This window comes from Tiliqua scincoides, chromosome 9, assembly GCF_035046505.1.
Source record: "Tiliqua scincoides isolate rTilSci1 chromosome 9, rTilSci1.hap2, whole genome shotgun sequence".
Classification (NCBI taxonomy): Eukaryota; Metazoa; Chordata; class Lepidosauria; order Squamata; family Scincidae; genus Tiliqua; species Tiliqua scincoides.
The window spans coordinates 23,693,075-23,715,673 of NC_089829.1; the positions used below are offsets into that span (position 1 = coordinate 23,693,075).

The window sequence follows — 22,599 nt, forward strand, 5'->3', positions numbered from 1 at the left end:
TTGTGGGTTAAATTGCTGCTGTGGAAACAGGAATTATGGACTCTTTAGACTTTTGGTCTGCTCCAGCAGGATTCTCTTTTGATATTCTCACATTTTAGGGTTAGCTTTAACAGGAGAAGGGCTCCTGGAACAGAGTTGCTCTTGTTGTTACTTTACTTGTTCCAAGTGGCCTCTGTCAGAAAACTGGTTTGGGAACCTAGCCTTGGGCTGACAGCTTGATGCAGATTGTGCTTCTCATCTTGTCCTGTTCTGTGCCCCTCCAGAGTGCAGAGTTGTCAGGAGAAGAGAAGTTTCCCTTGAGGGACTGATGTGGGATTATTATTCGGTTCCAGGAGGCTTGCATTGGGAGTTCACTTACAGGGGATTATGGTGTCTTGACCCATGGCAGCAGTGAAACCTGTTCCCTGGGGACATATTTGGGGTGAATGAGTTGTCAGCTGGAGTTTGTGGTTTTTGTTATGGAAAGCTGCCTTGGGATGTATAAGCAAGGATAGAATTTTAAGGAAAGCTGCCCTCAGGCCGCCCTGGCAAAAGGGACACTAAGCATGCTGTAAATAAATACTTTGGAGCAGCTTTGGAGCAGCATGCAAGGTTTGCTGTCTGATGAGTTTTGGAGGTTTGTTAGGGAAAAGCAGCAATGGTTTTAAGAGTACCACTAAAGGTGTAGTGGTGTAATACCACCTTTAAGCAGCAATGGTTGATGCCAAAAGAACTGGCACAACTGAAAGGGTTGTTGGGAGTTGTGCCCTGGGGCGTTTTCTGGTAATGTGTTGTGGGTGTTGCAGCAAATGCTCAGGGCCTCCAGCAGAGCAATCCTTGGGCTTTTCACCTTTGTGCAGTCAGTAATTTCATAGTAGTGCTTTAAAGTATGTGAGCTGTCCTCACATACTTTAACTGAACTCACATACTTTAAAGCTGAACTCAACTTGCCTCCTTTGTTGTCTCATAGCAGCTGCAATCAAGGTTGTTTCCTCTTGTGCTGGATTTGGCTGGAGACTTTGGCAGGCTGTTTGCTTATGCTGCCAGGGCTTTTGGAGAACGCAGCTGAAGTTGGTCTTGCATAGCTAGGATGATCAAGGCCACAATCCTGGACACACTCCACTGAGAGCAAGTTCAATCTAATGTATTTGGTTTTACTTCTGCCTAGGCATGTGTGATAAGATTTTCAAAACAAGGTGTCTAAGGACTAAACTGGGTGTACCCCTTTTGTTGTATTCAGTGATCAGAAGGCCCCTACTCTCAGTGAGCAGTCTTTATGTGCTATAAGATTCCTGTTTTTTTAGCTTCCTCGGGCCTTCTAGTGAATGGTAGAGGAGGTTTTTGAATCAGAGAACTCCACGTTCCTTGCTCTGTCTCTTATCCCACTATCCTGAGATAAATGGGTTAGGCTCTAAGATGCTACAAGACTCTTTGGGGATTTTGCAGATGAATGTGGTGCCCCCCTGAAAGTGTTCTATGCCAGCATCCTCCCACCTCAGTTGTTAGTTACAGTGGGACCGTCCGAGCAGGAGTGCGTGCATTCAAGTATGTAAAAGTGAGGACCATACCATTCTTTCTCTGGACCGTAACTGGCAAGCACAGCAGCGTCCTGGAGTTAGGCAAGCTCTCGCATCTTCTCTTCTGTGATATGAGGATAATAATATAGGCTTATATTACAGGTCTGCTGTTAGGATCACACGTTCTTGTGTTTGAACACGTGAAAGTGAATATAAATGCACAAGTATTTTTAGTGCAACTTGAGGAAACTTCCATTCTTGCAGTCAAATTCATGCCACTGGCTATTAGTCATGACAGCAATGTCTGAGCCTTATGTTCAGAGGCAGCTCTCCTTCAGATGCCACATGCTGAGCACGAGCAGGGGAGGGCATCTGCCTTCATGTCCTCATGGGCTTCCTAGAGGCAGCTGGTCAGCCACCATAGGAAGGAGGATGCTGTTGGACCTGGAGGTTCTTTGGACTGAACCCTCAGGGCTGCTTTTGCATTCTTAAATGTTCTTCTGCCTGCCTGAAGAACTTCTGCCACGTTCTGAGTGGTCCTGCTGAAGTGAATGAGGGCTCTAGCAGAGAGGGTGCCAGCGGGTAGTTCTGCAGGCCCTGATGGGGCCCAAGGTGATGCTGCTGCCTGGCCTTCAAAAATGTCTGGGGTGGACTTACAAAGCCCTGAAGCAGGGGTGCTCACACTTTTTTGGCTCGAGAGCTACTTTGAAACTCAGCAAGGCCCGGAGATCTACCAGAGCTTTTTTTTTTTACAATGTTCGCGCAATCATAACATATAACATTTATGTGTACAATGTATGTTGGTGTACCTTGAGCCCCACTAAGTATAACAGGACTTACTCCTGAGTAGACATGCCTAGGATTAGGCTGTGAGGCTGCAATCCTAGCCACACTTACCTGGGAGTAAGCCCCATTGAGTACAATGGGCCTTACTCCCGGCGTTTCCTCCCAGAGGCAACTGAAGGGGGGGTCAGCACTCTGCGATCTACTCATTTTGCCTCGCGATCTACCGGTAGATCGCGATCCACCTATTGAGCACCCCTGCCCTGAAGCATACCCCAGTTGCCAAGGAAACCAGGATGCTTCATCTGGGAGCTAAGAGGACCAGGCTCCAAAGGACCCTTATGAAAATCTTCCCTGGGGCCTGCCTGACCTCACTGCAGCCCTGGTGGTAGAGGTTGCTTTGTTTAAGCATCAAACTTAGCAATGCACCATTTTACCAGCATTCAGGTCCAGGGCCTTGGTCTATTTATGGGCACCCCTAGAGATTGTGATTCATCTGCCACATTAGACAAATTATTCCGTTGCTCAGCTGACCACACTGTTGGAAAAAGGCTTTCTAATGTGTCTCTTGCATTTCTTCTTTTTCAGCTTCAGGCCATTACTCCTTTTGCACCCCATTTTTAGTTGCTTGAAATTGTTGGTGTAATTTTTTTTAAAGAGCTCCTGTTGATTTAAACATTTTCAGTACTACAAAAAGCTTTTTTTTTTTTTTTAAACATCCTTTCTTATTTTGTTCAGCATGGAAAGGTTTGGGAAAGCTGTGGTCAAGGTTGGGAGTGGTTTAGCTGCAGGTGCCCATAAGGACCAGCCAGGCATGGCACCATTTTGTAAATGGCTGAAAGTTCCTGTGACTTTGCTCCAGTAAGAGCCGATTCAAACAAGTGCCACCAAATGACTGGCCTGCATCATGCCGTGCACAATTTATCTTCAGAATTAACTGGCTCTGGATTTGGGGGGGTTACTAATGTAAGTGGTTTTATGAGAACATAAATACAGCAATGACTGTTCCCCACCACAGCTGGAACTATAACTTACTTAGATAGAAGGACCATTGGCTGAGTCCGCCTAGCCAGGCTGACCCCTGAATCATCAGTGTCAGTGGCCAAGGGTGCGGATGGAGCCCTGTGCAGAGCTTGGCTCCCAGGGCTTCAACATGGCCTATCAGTAATCAGCAGGAACTGGTGAATACTCAGTCCTTGGTTTGGCATTTCTTGTCAACTCCACTAACATGAACACAGCATGGTTCAAGGGGAAGGGATTTCAGAAAAGGCAAAAAGAAATCCCTTCCCTTTTCTGAAATCTCTTCCCCTTGAACCATGCTATGTTTATTTTAGTGGTGTTGACAAGAAATGCACCCACTTAAACCTGGAGCAGTGGAAGTAATTCTGAGAGGTGCTTGTGTGTTCTCATGATGGGTGCTAGAGCATAGCTTTTCAGTGGCTCAATTTTTTTGAAAAAGTACATCAGTTCTCCAAGTTATTCCGTACCTTTCTTGTCTTTCTCCTGCACGATGATTGTTTCTTCAGATGGGATGGGGTGACTTAGGTGTGTTTGGACATCCTTCCAAAGAAACCCCAAATTTAGACCAGATGGCTTCTGAAGGGGTGCTGTTCCCAGACTTCTACACGGCTAACCCTCTCTGCTCACCATGTAAGTAAACTCCAAAGCTCATGGGGGTGTTGGCATTGTTCATCCCTGTCCTGGGATCAGTGTAGGCAAGTCACTCTCTTTGGTTTGAGGATCAAGATGACAGAGACCCTGTTCCATGTTTTGCTAAGTGAGTGCCACCACATTTCTATGTAGAAATGCATTTTCTAAAATCCATAACTGAAATGCTTCCAGGCACGACCTAGTTCCCAGGGAATGCATGGGAAAATGCCCTTGTTGCACAGTTCTGCTGTGCAAGCAAGAGCTCTTTCCCCAGAGCTCCTCCAAGCTCCCCTCCAGCCACACAGACTATCAGCTGTGTAGAGCGGGGTGAAGTGCTCACATGTTGGGGTTGTGGGGACTGAATGTGCTAAAATAACAAATTGGAACAGACTGGATGTACTACAAGGGAAGCCAAGTGCCTATCACATTTCTCCCCCCCCCCCTTCTTCTCTGCAGCAAGGGCAGCTCTCTTAACCGGTCGTCTCCCCGTTAGGAACGGCTTCTACACCACAAACGCCCATGCCAGAAACGGTGCGTGCTTCTCTTCCTATATGTGATCTTTTTATTTTTGCACTGGGGTCTTTTTACCCCAGTCTCATCTTACACAGGGATCTCATCTTACCCCAGACTGGCAAGGGAGGAACAATGTATTCAGTAGGTTTCATGCATTAAAAATTGGTCACACATGTTTAATAAAGTGGCCCAAGTTAAATCCAAGCTGCAGTCTGGTGTCTTCATTCAGGGGTGAGAGGGTAAATTGAATACCAGATGCAGGGGAGTGGCAGCAAGATGCAAGTATCTTGTGGTCTTGTGTGCTCCCTGAGTTATCTGGTGGGTCGCTGTGAGATACAGGAAGCTAGACTAGATGGGGGGCCTGATCCAACAGGGCTCTTCTTGTGTCTTGCTTCAAGTTCCCACTCTAAGGACAGGCACAGGGCCTGCAATCCTCAATACACACATTTAGCAGCAAATCTGTTTGAAAACAGTAGCAGTTACTGTCCAGTTAAAGGGCTCATGATTAGGGCAGAGTGATGCAAACAAATTGCCTTGATGTGCAGGTCCAGTTCACAGGGATGGGTGTGTGTGAACTTCGTTGCAAAAAGAGAATGTCTTCCAATATTCCCTGCTAGAGTGGAATTATCTCAGGCTGCTAATCTGTACTTTTTTTTTTTTACTTCTGCTAGTAAAGAAGTTATTTGATTAAGATGGGTTAATTAACATTTAGCAAAATGAAAAAGTTTCATGTGAGTATTATAGGTCACCAATCTGTTTGAAATTCAGTCTTCTAGAAATATGTTCTTCCTACCAAGCCAGGCAAGGGCATCTGAAGGGCACTGCCAAGCTGTCCATGATGAGCGCTCTGCTCTAGCACTCCTGTTGGGACGTACCAGCTTGAGCTGATTTGAGGCCAATCTGGTTGGTGTGAGTGTCATTTGTTCCAAAATGGCAGATGCTGTAGGAGACCATATGTTTTGGAGCATGCATTTGCAGCTCCGGATTGAAGCCTGCTGCGCATTGGCACGTGTGGGCGTTCATCTCGGAGCTGACAGGGGAAGGTTGCTCGCATATTAGAGGAGGGAGAGAACTGTGGACGAGAGCAGGCAGCATTAAGATCCGCTCATGGTCTCAGGCCATATTCACAGGTCACTTTTTTCAGTACCTTGCATGACGCCTCAGATTGTGTAGTTTGGTTGTATTGGCATAGATGTATGGTGGTTCTGTAGCTCTCAAGCAGAATATGTCCCAATTTCACTTTCTTCCTGTCCACCCTTTCCTTTCTGAAATGAGAAGCATTGGAGATCCAGCCCAGAACTCTGTGTGTAGGTACACATCCACACGAGGAGAGGAGAGTGGTGGACTAAAGCGTTTCTGATGCTCTAGCATCACTCTCCTCTCCATTTGTCCCTTTCTCTCACATCCAGGGGGCAGAGGGAAGAGTCGTCACAGCAGAGGCAGGTGGTCAGGGGCAAGTGTCTCTGCCAATCCACTACCTGAGGCAACTACCTCAAGTCATCATTGTGGATGGTCCAGCCCTACGTCAAGATGACTACCTGAAGCATTATCACGTGCAGTATGAATGAGATGCTGCAATGCTGGAAAGCCCCCCCCCATCCATGAACCTTCCTGTCCACCTAGTTTCTTCTCATCTGTGTTCCCAAAATCCATTTCAAAGCTTGGAATGCCCTCAGGCTGGCCCAGTGTGGAGGATGGTCAGTAAATCCTGTGATTGCCAAGGACAATCTCTCTGAGTTGCTTGCATTTAACACCTGTCTTTCTGTTAATGCAGCCTACACCCCCCAAAACATAGTAGGGGGCATCCCAGATTCTGAACTGCTACTTCCAGAACTGCTGAAGAAAGCTGGATATGTTAACAAGATTGTTGGCAAATGGTAAAGCTCCTTTTTGGTTACTGTTTTCTTTGTGTGCATATGAATGGCTTGATTCTTATATGAAGTAGCCATAGTTTGAACAAGTGGGTTCAGTCTCTGCTTCCCGTCTTCAGAGACCCAGACAGGGCATCTCCCTGGCCACCTACTGGGATTAATTTCACAGCCAAGGACTGCCCATGAGCACTGTCATAGATGCAACACATTTCACTTATTTTCATCATGTGTTGCGAAGCTGCTCTGCTGAAGCATATCCTGCCTATCTTAAAGTCTTTTCTCTTTAGCCCCTTCAGAGAAGACTGATCTCTGCAGAGGTGGCAATTGCCTCCCAGACTGGAAGCGCCTCTGTGCGTCATTCTGCCATAGTAGCTGGACTCTTTGGGCGTCTTCAGAGCCCTGTTCCCTTCTCAACGGCAGGCAAAAAAGGCTGATGCTGGAGCTCCTCTGGCAAGCTGGAGCATAATCTAGGCGGGCAGAGGGTAAATGGGGAACTCATGAACAAATATTGACCTGCAATCTGCCTGTGCTGTATCCTGGGAGCTCTTTTAAAAGAGCTAAGAGTTGGATCATTGAAATTGATGATAGGCCTCTCTGTGGTGCTAGCGCAGGTGTTAACAAAGGAAATAGCAAGGCCACTGAAAACAGTTCTCTTATATAAATCACGTAAAGAAAAGGTTTGCAGCAGCTGCAGAGGGGAGGGTGATTTCTGAGCCACTTTGGAAGAAAAAGAGAAGACAAGGAGAGTCGGGGATGTCTGGGCCTCGCCTGTCATTTCCCTGACTGTTGACTTCAGGATTTATAGCTGATGGGGAATTGACGGTGGTCAGAGCAGCGATTCGCAATTTTTCCCCAAGGAGATCCATTCGATAAAATTTTCCATATTTCAGGGGTCACTGTTTACAAGCTGTACCTCTGAATATCTCTCTCACGCACACAGGCAGACAGACAACCTCTCTCTCTCACACACACACACACAGACAGACAGACAGAGAGGCTGTCCTGTCATGTTGCCCCACTGCTGCAGAGGCCCCTTGAAAGTGCCTCTGATCCATTAGTGGGGCAACTCAAGGCTTAAGGAACCATTGGCTCACAATATGATGTGACTTTGCATTAAATGTTTGTGTAGTGTATGCTGCTTATTTGTGCATCATTCAGTTACCAGTCATTTGACCAAATTAATTGTGGCATCTCTCTTGTGATTGAGTGCATTATGCAAAGACGCTTGCCTGGTTCAAGGTAGCTGATAAATGGAGCACATGCCCAAGTGAGTTTGTCTTTGCAGAATCAAGAACTTCTGCAGTGCTTGTTTTGCAAGGGAGCCAGGAAGAGTCCTCCCCTCCCCCAATCATGTAGGATGCTCCTCTGTACTGTTTTTAGAAAGGGTCGAGTGGGGGCACAATTTGACTGAAATTGGGAAAAATTGAGGGTGGAGCTTGTAGGCTTGATTAACTAAGCAGTGGGTCAGTGTGGTTTAGTGGTCAGAGTGATGGCGATCCAAGTTCAGCTTCCCACGCAGCCATGGTTCAGTTGGGTGACCTTGAACCAGTTGCTTCCGTCTCAGCTTAACCTACCCCATAGGATAGAGTGGGGTGGGGTGGGGTGGGGTAAGAATCATATGTGCTACTCTCTGTAGAAGGAAGGGTGGAATAAAAATGCTAATTAAGGGCTTGCATGCATAAGCTAGGAAAAGAATTTGTGTCTTTAAGAGGTTCTGCAAAGAAGCTAGTGAACCTTCACTGATGATCAAATTGTTTGCCACCAGAAATGCAGACCCGGGAAAGGAAGCCTAGGAACCCAGAACCGTGAATTATTTATTGTTGCAAATCCAAACAGCAGACCAGCAAGGAGGAAGGGGGGAAAACCCAGCTCAGTAAGCTGCAGGCAGTGGGATGCAGCTGAGTGCTAATAAATGCAAATTCATACACCTGGGGAAAGGAAATAAACAGCACAGAGACAGATTGGTTCCAGGGAGTTATCTGGGAAGCAGTGAGTCTTGAACAACCTCAGAGCCATGGCAAAAAAGCTAATTAAGTCTGAGTGTGCGGCTCACAGCATCTCTGGTGAGCACAGGAAGCCCTGGATTGGATGAAGCTGGAGTCTGCGGTGTCCGCCTGTTTCCAGGGCCAGATGCCTCTGCCACTCTGCAAAGGTGTGCCTCAGAGAGAGAATGGGGAGCAGCCCATGAGTCCCAAAACTACCCTCTTGTTGGCTCCCCTACCCCCCCTTGCTTTGGCCCCAATGTAGCATATGCCATGTAAATCACATGGCTCTGTGCATTCTTCTGTGCTGAGCCAATCAAAATTCTTCACCAGGAAAGCTGGATTCCATGATGTGTGAACTCTGCAGACTAAGCAGACTAAGCAGATTGACTCCTCCATCCTTGTTTTGCATCACTGTGCTTCTGCTCCATATGGAGTGGGACCTGGAGGTGTGCAGGGCACAACAGTCCAAACCAGTGGAAATCGGCACCCTCCCTGGCACCAGGGACATCACTTGTCAGTGTCGAAAGTCATCTTCTACTGAGTCAGCCCAGTGTTGTCTCTTCTGATAGGCGGCAGCTGTCCAGAATCTTGAGCAGGCTTGTTTTCAGAACTGGTCCACCTGAGGCTGCTTTCACTGGAGAGGCTGCTTTCACTGGAGATGCTGCCAGGGCTGGACCCTGAGACCTTCTGCATGCCATGTGGGGATTCTGCCAGTGAGATAGGACTCCTCCCTCAAGGCACGATCACATGTTTTTGAACAACGGGAGGTTATATGGTGCCAATGGCTCAGGAGAAGTGGGCAAGCAATGAAGGAGTGGGTGATGGTGGGCGTGGGAGGCCCAAGGGGCAGAGGGTGTGAACACTGCAGCATGTTGTCAACTGCAGGTCTTGTGTGTCTAATACTTGGTTGTCATGAGCTGTTACCTCTATCAGCTGCCTCCTTGCAGTGTCCCTGTATAGAACGTAAGGAGGGAATCGAGCTGCTCTGGCCCATCCTGAATTTTTTCTCCCCTTTGTCTTTCCAGGCATCTTGGCCACAAGTCCCAATTCCATCCCTTGAGGCATGGATTTGACCAGTGGTTTGGCTCCCCTAACTGTCATTTTGGACCTTATGACAACAAGGCTGTTCCAAACATCCCTGTTTATCAAGATTGGGAGATGATTGGCAGGTATGTGCCTTACTGTGTCACCTGATTGCAAACGCCCTCCCACTTTTGCTCCACTGCAACATTGGGCTTCAGGTTCCATCTCTCCTCTTTGTCTTCCAATGGTGCATGACATGCTTGATTCACCTTTCCTTCCTGGGAGAGGCCCTGAAGCTTCTGGATCAGGGACTGCCATGAGATGTCATTTTCCAGTCCCTCCGCCACATGGCAACACTCAGGGAGGCATTCCAGGCACCCAAGCTGAACTGATGCAAACGCCAAGTGGAATACACACAGAGGGGCTTGTGGCACATGCTGAGGAGCTACCGGGGGGGGGGGGCTGAATTATGCATGAGGACTCCATTAACAGCAATGAGGATGCAAAGTTAATTGCTCGGAAGTTAGCAAACGCCGGGCCCCCAGTGGAGTCTCCTCCTGCTGTAACATTTGGCTGAAATCCACCAGCCAGTTTTACTCTTGCGAAGATGGATATGAAGGCCTTCCTTATTTATTTTTCCCCATACAGAAGGAAGAGATGCCTTCATGTGAAGATAAAGATCTTTTAGGAAGCTGCCTCTGGTTGATCCCTGTGTGGGAAGCTGAGGCGTGTTCTTTTGCAATGCATGAACCGCAGTGCTTCCCCATCTGTGCATGTGCTGTGGAAAAATCATGTTTTCTTGCGTTGTCTGCTTTATCTACATGCAGGCTAATTCCAGCTTCATTTGGTTGGATTAAAATCTTGAAAGTGTTTTAATGGACAAGGAAGGCACCCCTAATTATTGAAGTTACCGTTTGGTTTTTAAGAGGGGGTGCCTTTTCTAATGTGGCGCCTCTTGAGGCACATGCATGGTACATTAATGCGGGGTTTTTTTGCCCCGCAGCTCTTGTTTTAGTCAAATGCAAACTTGATTGATTGACTTAGAACGCAATCCTAACCCATTTTCCAGCACCGACATAAGGGCAATGTAGCTCCTAGGTAAGGAAACAAACATTCCCTGACCTTGAGGAGGCCTCAGTGAGTGCCCCCCAACTGCAGGATGCAGCACATGTCCCATTGGCTGTGCTATGCCAGTGCTGGAAAGTGGGTTAGGATTTGGGCCTAAATTGAGAAAATAAATTTGATGGAAACAACTAAGGTCTCTGTAACTGGGAGATAGCCCTGTATTGGAAAAACCAGCCCTCGCTGATGTGTCTTTGAGCAAAGATGTTTGGAGGCAGCATCCGTGATGGGCGTGCATTGTGTGTGTCCAACAGGGCACTTGTTTACTCATTGCTGCATACTGAAAAACATATGAACCTCCCCCCCCCCCCGATTCTATTTATTTCCAGGTATTATGAAGATTTCAAGATTGACCATAAGACAGGAGAAGCAAACCTGACTCAAATCTACTTACAGGTACTAGAATATACTCTGACCGAGGTTTTTAGAACAACCCTGTGTATCTTTTCTGCCGCTGTTTGTAAGCGTGAAGCCTGCACAGCCACATTTAAAGCTGGTCCTCCTCTTGTTTCCAGGAAGCCCTCGACTTCATTAGCGCCCAGCAAGCCAGCCAACAGCCATTCTTTCTGTACTGGGCGATTGATGCCACTCATGCGCCTGTGTATGCCTCCAGGGAATTCTTGGGCACCAGCCAGCGCGGGCTGTGAGTCACTTTTGGAGCTGAAGTATCCCGTTGCTCCCTCCCTCTTGACAGAAGGAAAGCAGAGCTGTTGTGGTTGACCTGAAACAATATCGATCCCTATTTAAAAAATGTGCATGTTTGCGGGATGAGTATGAGATGGTAGCAAATACTTGAAAGGGCCTGGCCTAGGCCATGCATGAATTCACATGTCTCTTCCCATCTGCAAAGATGATCTTGTGGCAGAAGAGAGTGACCAACCCTTGAAATGTAAATGGGTGGGATGAAGGATGGAGCCCAAAGCATGTCAGTGTGCAATGGGAAGTCAGGACAAAAATCAGGTCTAAATACAGTAAGCTGGAAATGTTTTGCTATTCAGATGCATAATGTTCTTTGCATATGTGGACACTCATTGCTGCTTTGAGTACTTTTATGGATCTGTTTGCACTGTTTAGCCCCCAACTTTTTTTCCAGGGGTAGGACTTAAGCAGGGTTGGTGGTGAGGATAAAATGGGGGCAGCGGGTGGCACTCACAACCATGTATGCTGCCCTCAGCACCTAGGAGGAGTGGTGGGAGAGAAACATACAGTGTTGTTGGTTTTCTTGGAACCTGTTGATGTCTTGAATGGGTTTGTATTTATTGTGCATTGTAATGTAAGCTGCTTTGAGAGCCCCAAGTTGGACAAGCTGCACATACATGTATTTCTGTTTGCTGTGTAAACTGCTTTGTGAACTTTTTTATTGTTGAAAAGTAGCATACAGTATGTACTTAATAATATTCATTCTAACCTTGATGAAATCCTGCCCTGTGTTACAGTGCCTACAAGTGTCCACCTCGCATGCACCTTGACCGCTCTGTGCTTTGTTTTTCTTGTTCCTCAGGTACGGTGATGCTGTGCGAGAAATCGACGACAGTGTGGGGAAAATACTGAGTTACCTTAAAAAGCTGAATATCAGTGAGAACACCTTTGTGTTTTTCACATCCGACAATGGTGCTGCCCTCATTTCAGCTCCTAACCAAGGTCAGTTTTCCTGGTGCAGTATCTGTCAGGGCTGGAGGAGTGTACATGCACCTTTACAGCACAGATTCAACAGACCTGAGTCCAAGAAGCTGCCTGTTGAGTCTTATACCAAATCAGATGCTCAGTATTGATTATAGAATTGGCAGCAGCTCTCCAGGATATCAGGCAGGTGTCTTTCCATTGCTTGCTACCTACTTATTTGACAGGAGATGCCTGAGTTCTTCTGCATGCAAAACTGTCCCTAAGCAATGCCCTAAATGGACTGCAGGATGTTCCTCTTGCATGGGCTTGTCTCAGCTGAATGGAGGTGGCTTCATACTTCTTGATGGTAAATGCACTGGTGGTTCAGCACCTGTGCTGAACAAGTTGCAAGTAGCCTCCACAGTTCCTGATAGGTATCACCCTCCAATCTGTGACTTATTCTTTGTTAATCTCAGTAAATCCAAATTTCAGTAAATCCTTCATTTCACCGATTTTTGCTTTTCCATTTCCCCCTCCTTGGGTGCCGTCACTGTGAATCAATCACTTGCCCCCTGTCCCGTGTTCACAGTCACCCTTCTCCCTACCCCTGGCCAAGGAGCCAGGCAATATGGTGGTGACTGTCAGAGTACAGAGGAACTGAAAGAACTGCAAAAAGTCTAGTCCCAAACAAGCCCCTGGCTCTTCTCATGTTCTTGGGCAAGTCCCAACTAGTCACAGATATGTTGTAAACTGAGGGCCTTTGCAACACTGTCTGCTGCCTTGGAGCATTGCAGAGAGAGAGGAAGCTTTGCCACTCCTCAGCCTGCTGTTCCTCCATTCAAGTCACATTAAATGGATTGAGTTTAACATGTGTTAGTAAATCAGCCTGGACCTGGTTCAACCAGCCCACCTTGTAGAAAGATCAAGAACTGTTTTCACTGTATGAGCTCCCTTTTTGCCTCTCATCAGTCATTTTTTCCTCTCCCTACTATAAAATATGAATAATGTTGGTGTGTCCTCTGGAATAATGCAGAGGACGAATTAGTTCTGGTTTGTAGGGCATTTTGGTCAGTGGACATGTAGTGCAGTCCTGTGCACATCTACTTAGACATAAGCCCCATCCAGTTCAAAAGGACCGATGTGTTGGTAAGTGAGCATAGGACTGCAGTGTAAAAGACCAAACCTAAGATGTATTACATTTAGCACACACATACTAAAAGCTATGCAAACCCAGAGTCTAAAGCCCAAGCCAACATTTCAGTGGCTTCCCAGCAGCATCACAGGGCCGAATGCTGCCACCGACATCAAGGATCAGTCTCTAAAAGTGATCTTTCAAAGAAGCCAGTGTAAAAGCCAGAGCTAGCTTGGTTGGAGTGTTGCATTTGAATTTGGATCTTCCTCTGCTCACTTGCTGCACAGCCATGAAATTGACTGGGTGAACAAGTGCTAGTCGACCCAGACCAAATGTGCAAGTATTTTGTGGGAAAATACATCAGTGAGTTTCAGCCCACATAGGATTTGCAATGTATACTGCAATCCGGAGATCCTTGGCAAAAGCCATGCTCCTCCTGCACTACCCCAGTCATCCTTCAGCAGACTTCCTGTTTCTGCATGTATCCCAGCAACACTTGCCAGCCATAGGGGTGGGAGTTTCCCCCTGAGGCTTTGCCTGCCTAAGGGCAGTTAACTTTCTTGTCCTTGTGCTTTTTGTTGTGTACTGAACCAGCATTGCATGGAGGGCTGGCCCGGCCACTCCTCAGGGCTTGCTTCCAAGCAGCCAGGCATAGGATTGTGCTCCAAAGAAGGCACATGAGGACAGTCACCCAAGCAGTTGCCCCAAACCCCTTCACACCCACGCTCAGAAAAGCAGACAAAGAGACGTCAATTCCAAAAATATTTTGTTTTATGTAACAAGAACATAAAAAGACATTAAACTGACTCCACAAGGCTCTGGAAGGACAGATTGATGTCAGCATCCTTTTTTCCCACCTCAGTCTTGTTCACGCTCTGTCACTACACCCACGGCCTGCCCACTGGTTATGCGGCTTGAGCTGCAACCTTAGACACACATTCCTGGGTCTAAGCCCCATTGAGCACAGTGGGACTTACTTTGGGGAAGAAATGCATAGGGTACTGGTGTTGCTTCCTCCTTGCTGCTCCCTGCTTGCTCAGCTGCAGCTGAGTGAACAAGGAGGGGGTGACTGCAGCACCCAGGGCACCTTCCCCACCTCACACCAGCACTGGTCTTAGCGAGCAAGAAGAGGATTGAAGCTGCTGAGCAGGCAGGGAGAGGCCACAGCAACACCATGTGCATGCCTACTCAGAAGTAAGTTCCATTGTGTTCCATTGGAGCTAATTCCCAGGAGCGTGTGAATAGGATTGAAGCCCTGATGAGAGAGGTTCTGCTGCCCGAGTTCTTGCTTGCTCTTAGCTGTCCCAAAGGGAAGGAATGGGAACATCCCTCTCCTCCCTCCTCTTCATGATTCTAACCTGATTAATGAAGCAAAAGATCATGCAAAGGCCCCTTTCACTTCCTGCCTCTCCTGCTTGCCACAAGCAAGGGGCCTTGAAAAACCAGAGAAAATGAGGGGAGATGAGCTCTGGCCAGATCTCCCCTGGGAGACAGTCTAGGGTGCTGTCTGACCACCAAACCTCACAGGTATTGGACAACCATGCAAGTTTCCCAACCATACATTCCAAATCCACAAGGAAGACTCCAAACTCACAGATTAAGAACTGAAAAGGATAATTATCTATTCTGGGGGGGGGGGGAGCCTCACAGATAAGGAAACCAATGTGGGTTTTGCATCCAAACATGCACTGCATCCATGGGAAATGCTGATTTCCACATGGGTTCTTGCACACCCAGATGTAGAAGCTCCCATAGGCTCAAGAGATTTTTCCAGAGAAGACTGGAAAGACCCTTCCACCTGAAGATCTGGACAGGCACTGTCCATCAGTGGCTAACAATACTGAGCTAGATTGTCCAAGGGTCTGACTCAGTAGAAGGCAGCTTCATTCATAAATTGTGGTGGAATTAGCATTGTCTTAAAAGAGCAAGCTGCATGTTGACAGTGTCCTTGAGCCTGGGCTCTTCATACTTTGGGCTTTATTCAACTTCCTGTCCACTCTATCCTGAGATCTTGTTATAGTAACTATTTTCTCTTTCTGTAGGAGGTAGCAATGGCCCCTTCCTGTGTGGCAAGCAAACTACCTTTGAAGGTGGCATGAGAGAGCCAGCAATCGCCTGGTGGCCAGGGCACATACCTGCTGGGCAGGTGAGAGTCTGGAATGAATTGAATGCTTTAAAGTCTGCTGGGAAAGATGTTTTTGACTCAGAGCTTTAACATTAACTTTAACTAGAGAGTGCTTGTGGCAAATGTATGATAAATGCCCGAACGCAGATTGATCAATGTCTTTGATATTCATGGATCAGCATTGTTATGGCTGGCAGATCTCCTAACCATGAGTGTGATCAGGAGTCCTCTTTTCCATCTGCCCTTTTAAGTCTACTCCAGCATAGCATCTTGTCCTGGGTAGCCAGCATAGCCATCATTTGCCCTCTCCCTCACCAAAGCAACAAACTATTGTTTCCAGACCCTGGGCAGAACCTGTGAAGCATAAAGGGGCTGCAGTGGGGGTGTCATCCAGCAAGTCTGGTGGGTGTTGCAGAACCGTGAAGAGCACCTAGCTCCAGTGAGGTGGCCTAAGACCTTTAATATCTCCTGGATCAGAGACCACTTCTGGTCCCACCTCATCAGGCTTGGGCTCTGAGTTGCTGCACATGGAGCCCCAAACTCCTGTCTCTAGCAAGAGGCCTCTTGGAGGCAGAGCTGGGAGCAAGAGACTGCCCAGCTCATCTCCAGTTATCTGGAGCGAATCCACTGAAGCTAGTCCAATCAAGCATGTGACCAGCCTGTGCTTGCGGGTTTAGTGATGACGATTCCTTTTCCCCCCTCCCCAGGGCAGCCTGGCCAGCCTACCATCACCCTTACAGTTCAAAAGAGCTTTTTGCTGTCCTGTAAGAGATTTTTACTGGAGGTTCAGATGCATTACTCTTGTTCATCGATGCAGGGTGCAAGCCACGGCGGAATGGGAAAGATTCATGTAGCCTATCCAGCACCTTCAGTTTTCCCAAAAGACTGAAAAGGCCTTCCTTTTGTCTCCCAAAAGGAGGTTGATGCAGATCTTAGGAAGACAATGTCTTAACAGAAAAAAGCAACCCTATTTTACATTGGCTGCAGCAGCTTCTCTTTTCTAAGCAGCCCTTTGTGAAGCTCTGCTACTGTCCTTATAAAGTGACATTGTTAACTCCCACCCAGCTTCTGGGGACAGAGTGGATGTTTATGACTCTCAACCAAGCCATGCCCACCAGTTCTCTAATTTGTCTTTCAGCTCTATCTGTCTTTCACTATCACAGGGGGCATCTGGTAGTGGCGTTCCTGGGGGTCTCCATGTCCGGGGCAACCCCCCCCCCCGTTTTCTGCCCCCACACCCCGTTTTTGCCCCCTCTGCCCCCCCCCCGCACCTGACCCAGAAGTAGTTGCGGTGACGTGATCGTCACTGCAGTTACTTCTGCGCAGCTACCTCCTCTGTTCCCCCTTTGAAAACAAGGGGAAATGGAGGAGGCAGCTGAGGCCTCCACAGAGCCTTCTGTGGTTTGGGGCAGCTGGAAGCAGCCCCAGACCGCTGTATTAGAGACCTCCACGCCGCTTACAAGGGGTGTGGAAGGCTCCATGGGGGCCTGGGAAGCGACACACGTCTCCTTCAAAATCAGAGGGAACACGTGGCTTTTCCCCTCCGCCTCTGAGGGACACCCTCAGAGGCAGACAAGGGTCGCCCAGGAGCACTCCTGGGAGGCAGTGAGAAGCTACCTCTCAGGCAGCACCTCAGCGCTGAACTGGGCCACCCCGTCCCCTCCTCCTTTATAGGAGGATAGGAGATGGGCAACCTAGAGCATCAGCACGGCAGGAGATGTGACTCCCGTCAGGCTGACGCTCTAGGGCGCCCATCTCGTATCTTCCAGAGGAGGGGGAAGGGTGCCCTAGAGAAGCATTTTCCTAGAGATGGGTGCCTAGACAGGAGTCGCATCTCCTGTTGTGCTGCTTCTCTAGGGTGCCCTCCCCCCTGCTCCAGAGGATATGAGATGGGCGCCCTAGAGCGTCAGTGCGACGGGAGTGGCATCTTCTGATGCACTGCCTCACTAGGGTACCCATCTCCTATCCTCCTATTAAGGAGGAGGGGAGGGGGGCGGCTCAGTCAGTGCTGAGGTCAGCTTCTCAGAGCGCTCCTGGGCACTCCTCCTCTTGGTGTTGTCTCATTTTGCGATCCAGTATCCACTGCACTGAAGGAGGTCTCTGTACCAGGACACCATTGGTTCCTTGCTTGCGTACAGACAAGAGTGATCCTTGGCTCTGCAATGCCCAGCAGGTAGCTCTACTCAGGCAGCACCACTGGTGTGAGCAGGAACCTGTCCCTCTATTCATTCAAAGTAGTTGCAATCAGGTCTGTGGGAGGCAAGGCTTCTGAGTCAATAATGGGTGTTTTCTCTCCTTTGTGGATGTCTTCATTCCAGGGAGAAGGGACTATTCAGAAACCGGACTCTCTTTATGAATCCTTTGTGCAGTTGGACAAAGAAAACACCCGCTTTTCTCATTTACATCTGCTTTCAGGGTTTTTAATTAAATTGGGAAGAAGCCATTGTACAAGTGACATGTTGACTTAAAGGGAGGCACATTGCCAGATACTGTAGTTTAAAGCCAGCATGTCGGGTGGAGGAGTGTGTTCTGGTTGTCATTGTTAACAAACACTGCACACCACAATGTCAGGTTTCCATTCTGCAAAGCTGTGTCAGAAAACATTGGTGCATCTAGCCCAGTGTTGCCTCCTCTGACTGGCTGGCAGTGGCTCCCCCTGGCGTGCAGAACAGGTGCCCTGCCCTGAGCTCCCTAACACACAAAGCTGCCTTCTATAGAGTTGGTCTATGTACATAAGTCAATTTCACCCAGCACTGTCTCCTCTGGCTGGCAGCAGCTCTCCAGAATCTTGGGCAGGGATCTTCCTTAGCACCTGATTTTTTCTTTTTATAGAGTCTCATTGTTAGCTTGAAATAGTGGGGTTTGAACCTGGGCTCTTCTGCACATCCCTCACATGTTCTGTGAGTGGATTGTAGCCTCCTTCCAAGCAAAGGATGGTTGTCTCTGAATGGGGCATGAAAGCAGTACTCTTAACAAAGTAAATGGAGCAATTCCAGAGGCTGTGAAAGTCTGCAACTCTGTTCTTCTAAGCCTCTCCTACTGTATTCTGGTGCCTTGTCCTCTTCACCCTTGGGGGCCACTGCTTGGCAGCTAGCTCCCTGGGATGGGATCCCTCTCCTAGAGGTCAACTCCATGGCCCATTGTGTGTCCTGTAGGATGGGGGGGGGGCATGGACTCTGCTTTATGACACAAATTGATGCCTCTTTCCCCCTTGGCTGGCTTACATTCAAGACCTCCATATTTGATGCTCCATAGCCCCCCACTACAGGTTAGAAGTCTGGGTTGCTGCCTAGCAGAAGCCCTGACACTGCTTCCTAAAATGTTGGTGATGGTGCATGACTCCTTTTGTGCCTTCTGCATTCTCTCCCCTCCCCCTTTGGGTTTTTTTAAAGGTCTGCTGCCTATTTTCTTGAAACCTCTTCTAATTTTAGTGGAACACCTGTAGCTGCATCTCTGAATCGCTTTATTTTTTTTTTCTTCTGCTAGAGATGAGTTGAGCATTTCTCTACATTTGTCCTCAACTGTCCCACTTTGCATAGTCCACCTATATTGGAAGTACCACTGGAAGTAACTGACGATGATGTCATTGCCAGTTATTTCTGGACTGGGGGGCCAGATGCAAAATAGCAAGCACTGGTAGGCTCAGGGCAGACAGGAGGGCTTTTTCAAGCATGTGAAAAACGCTAGGGCTCTGTCTGCTGAGCTGAGCCTCCTGCTGCTGCTTGTCATGTTGCATTGCTGGTCTTGCTGCAAGGCAGTGGGGGTCTAGGGGTCCTGCAAGTACCACCAGACACCATCTCAAGTACTGCTGGTGGTATGTGCATCACTGGTTGAGAAACGCTTGCCTGGTTGAAACTGATGTAACTCATAGACAGCCTGGACTTGGGTCTGAGCTCTCTGGTTCTTCATTCCCCCCTCCCCGTCGCACAATGCCTTTAACCTTTAGCACCTGGCAAAAACCTTCCTTACTCAAGTAAAACTGTTCTTTTTTGCCTTTATTTTCCTTTGGCAGCAATCCAACAGGAGATCCTACCAAGGTCAGTGGGCTTAAGCACACCTCTCTGTTTTGGATGATGGCCTTTATCTTTCCTGTTTCTGAGCAGGCATTTCAACATATGATAACAGGTTGTTTGAATTGCACACTATGTGCAGACTCCAAATGTTAGGGTGTGTTTTTATTTATGTGGCTTTAAAATAGTTTGGCAGGATTAGAGTGGTAATGAGCAAAAAAGGAGTGGATGTGTAGGGGTGAGAGGGGCACCGGTGACACTGCATCCTTGAAAATGTGATAAACTTTTCACAGATGTTGCCTACATCTGTTCAAGCATAGGAAGCTGCTTATATCAAGTTAGATTCTTGGCCCCTCTGGCCCAATGTGGTCAGCAATGACTGGCAGCTGCTTTCCAAGGCTTCAGGCAGGGGTTCTCTGCCCTACCTGGTGATACTGCTGAGATTGGACTTGGGGTATCTGTATGCAAAATGTTTGCTCTACGCCTGAGCTGTAGCCCCTGTCCTTTCTGTGAGGGCTAGCAACTTGCTTTCTCCTCATATAAATGCTGAGGTTTGCAGAAAACCAAGGCGGCACACACCATGACTCCCGTCTCTATGGACCTGGTGCAGAGGTGTGGAAGCCTGCTCAGTGGGTTTGTGTAGTCCAACGAAAGCAGTGCAGCAGGAGTGGAATTCAGAACCATTGGAGAGCTTGTTGATTTTGTTCCTAGCCTTTCCTTAAGTGGGAGTTTCTGAACCTGAGCTGCTCCCCTGCTGCTTTGCAGCATCCAGTCTATACACATCTCCAGGTTGTTGAACACAAGCAAGCAAGATTTCTGGATCTTGAAACACCCCTCCCCCTGAAAATTTACCAGTTAGATTTTTCAGATGAATTAACTGATAAAGAAACTTCAAATATTTTCACATGTTGCATCTGCCTTCTAGAAGGATCCAGCTGACAGGAATTTGTATTCTGCTGCTCTCTGAATTCTCCCTTTGCTCCATGCCCCCCTCCTTCTCTTTCCTCTCCTCTTTCCCCCCTGCCCCCCCTCACGCCTGCCTTCCCACCTCCCTGGTTCTGCTCCCTGAAGGAGAAAAGAACATATCAACCCAAAGACAGCACTGCAACCTTTTCTTCACTATCTCCCACAGGGCACAAATTGAAATTGAATTAGACAGGGATATCAGGTCTGCTTGCTGTGATAAATGTAAAAGGATTTTATTTAAAAACAGCCTGACATTTGTTCACCCAGTTTCAAATATTTAGCTTTCCTCCTTTCCATTCCTGGCGGGGCCAACTTTATTAATTGTCGCCTTTGATTCAGAGTTAGAGCTTGAAAGCGCTGATAACGGCGGCGCTGGCTATTTCTTCTCGCAATGTGGCCCAAAGCAAAAAGGATTTCATTTTCTTAAAGACATTCTGTGTATGCCGAGAGTTTATAAAAATACTATTTAAAAAAACCCCTCCTCTTCTTAACGTGCGTAATACCGGCTGTTCCTTGCTGATACGAGGAATATCTGATCGTGCTCCTCTGTTTTTCATTATTTATTTTTTCACTGAGCTGTTACTTTCTGGAATCTTTTTCTCTCCTTCCTTCCCCCCCTCCAAGTCTTGTTGCAGGAATGGCAGCTAGAATGAAAGGGTGCTGTCGACACAAGAAAATGCAAAATTTTGTTTCCCCCTCTGAAAATACTTCAAAGTGTATATAAATAGTAACCTTCCCTTGGTTCTCCTCTCCAATGTGGTGCTGCAGATAAATCCAAGTGGCTGTAACGTTGACGTCTAATTTCTTTAAGAAGTTTTCTCTCCTGCACAGAGAGCAGCGTGCGAGACCAGGGATGTAATTGCCCCTTTAAAGTGAGCTGTCTGCTCCTGTCCCCGCTTAATAATGAGGTGCAGGTATAAGAACTAGCTGGCAGCTCCCCACTGGCAGCCCATCTTTACATACTGCAAGGATTAAAGACTCTTACACACATGTTAAAAGTGACCTTAAGCAATCCCCCTTCCCCCCCCCCCCTAAAAAAACATGCTTGGAGAATTTACAGTATCCCTCATTCCTCAAGAATTGGGTTTGGGGAAACGCTGCTGCTGGGCCAGTATTTGTCTGGCAGCTGCATCTCAAAATGTTCCAGCCCAGATGCTTCCTACAATTTTCTGAAGGGACCTCCAGTTGCTTTGGAGAATCATTGCTAGCAGACCTATGCTCATCCCTTGCTTCATTGGATCTGACCATGACCTCCTGACCATCAGGTTAAGATCTGCATCAGAACCCTTTTCTAGGTTGAATTATTTCAGTGACAGCTGGGGAGATGGTGGTGGCAATGTCTTTTCCTGGGTGGAATGCCCTTCCCTGATGAGCTATCCGGTTCCTGTCTGGAATCATGCAGAAGTACTAGGAAGGGAGATCAGGACCTTGGCTAGCTCCCCAGTGGAGCAGGCATCAGAGGGTGGATCAAAGCAGCAGCTAAGGATGTTGGTCCAAGAGTTGTCTGCAACCAATTCAGAGCTTTTATGAACCAGGGTGTTGTCTCTCTCTTCACACTTCTCTGAGGAAAGCTGTTGCCCCTTAAAGAATTGGTGCCCTGTTTTTCAGATGTTGCCTCTGGCTGGGCTGGAGCACCTCCTGCTGCCCTCCTAGGAGGTGATAGGGTGCCTTCCTGAAGAGTGGAGGTTTCCAGGAAGCCTTGGTGTCTTCAGGGGAGTGCAGGGCTACATCCTTGGGCAAAGAAGATGCCAGCAGCACTGGTTCCTGGCACTCCTTCCAGATGGAGTCTCTGCCAAGGCCTGCCCTTTTCAGTGCCTGCCCTGTGCATGATTCATACTCCTAGGCTTCCCCCTTCCCCAAGTCCTCTGTGTCCAGGACCACAACATAAGCGAGGAAGGCACTCAACTCTTGTCACTCAGGAGACAGGTGGAAACTTGCTTATTCACCAAGACGTCATCTAACAGATTCTGTTAGTTCTTACGTTTCATGGTAATGTTATGACTTCATTGCTGTCATGTTAAATTTTGATAGGATTGTGTATATAATCCTCTGCTTCTGCTTTTAAACTTTGGTGATCTTAGTTGTTCTTCTGCTGCTTTTATTGGGTGTCTTTTTTTCTGCTGCTGGTCAGGGGTCCCAGGAAAGGAGGACGGGAGTCTTAGGGTTCCTGCCTACCGCTGGGGTACCTGCCAGTATAGGCTCAGCAGTCTATTTAGGGCATCCTGGAATATGCCCACCTGGCTTGTTTCCCTCTTCATCCCCTGGGCCTCAGAGCAAGGGCAGGGAGGGGGTTGACAGCACCCTACTCCTACTCAGGGGTT

At 47.9% G+C, this 22,599-nt stretch overlaps 1 protein-coding gene across 2 annotated transcripts in view; it reads left to right on the forward strand.

Moving 5' to 3' along the window:
* Positions 1-22,599, forward strand: part of GALNS (galactosamine (N-acetyl)-6-sulfatase) — a 52,930-nt gene that overhangs the window by 1,832 nt on the left and 28,499 nt on the right. For both annotated transcript variants that reach the window (XM_066637011.1, XM_066637012.1), the window contains exons 2-9: positions 3,806-3,929; positions 4,386-4,460; positions 6,217-6,319; positions 9,324-9,467; positions 10,773-10,839; positions 10,959-11,086; positions 11,945-12,084; positions 15,220-15,323. In XM_066637011.1, the coding sequence (XP_066493108.1) occupies positions 3,806-3,929; positions 4,386-4,460; positions 6,217-6,319; positions 9,324-9,467; positions 10,773-10,839; positions 10,959-11,086; positions 11,945-12,084; positions 15,220-15,323 (885 nt within the window). The remainder of the gene's footprint in view (positions 1-3,805; positions 3,930-4,385; positions 4,461-6,216; positions 6,320-9,323; positions 9,468-10,772; positions 10,840-10,958; positions 11,087-11,944; positions 12,085-15,219; positions 15,324-22,599) is intronic.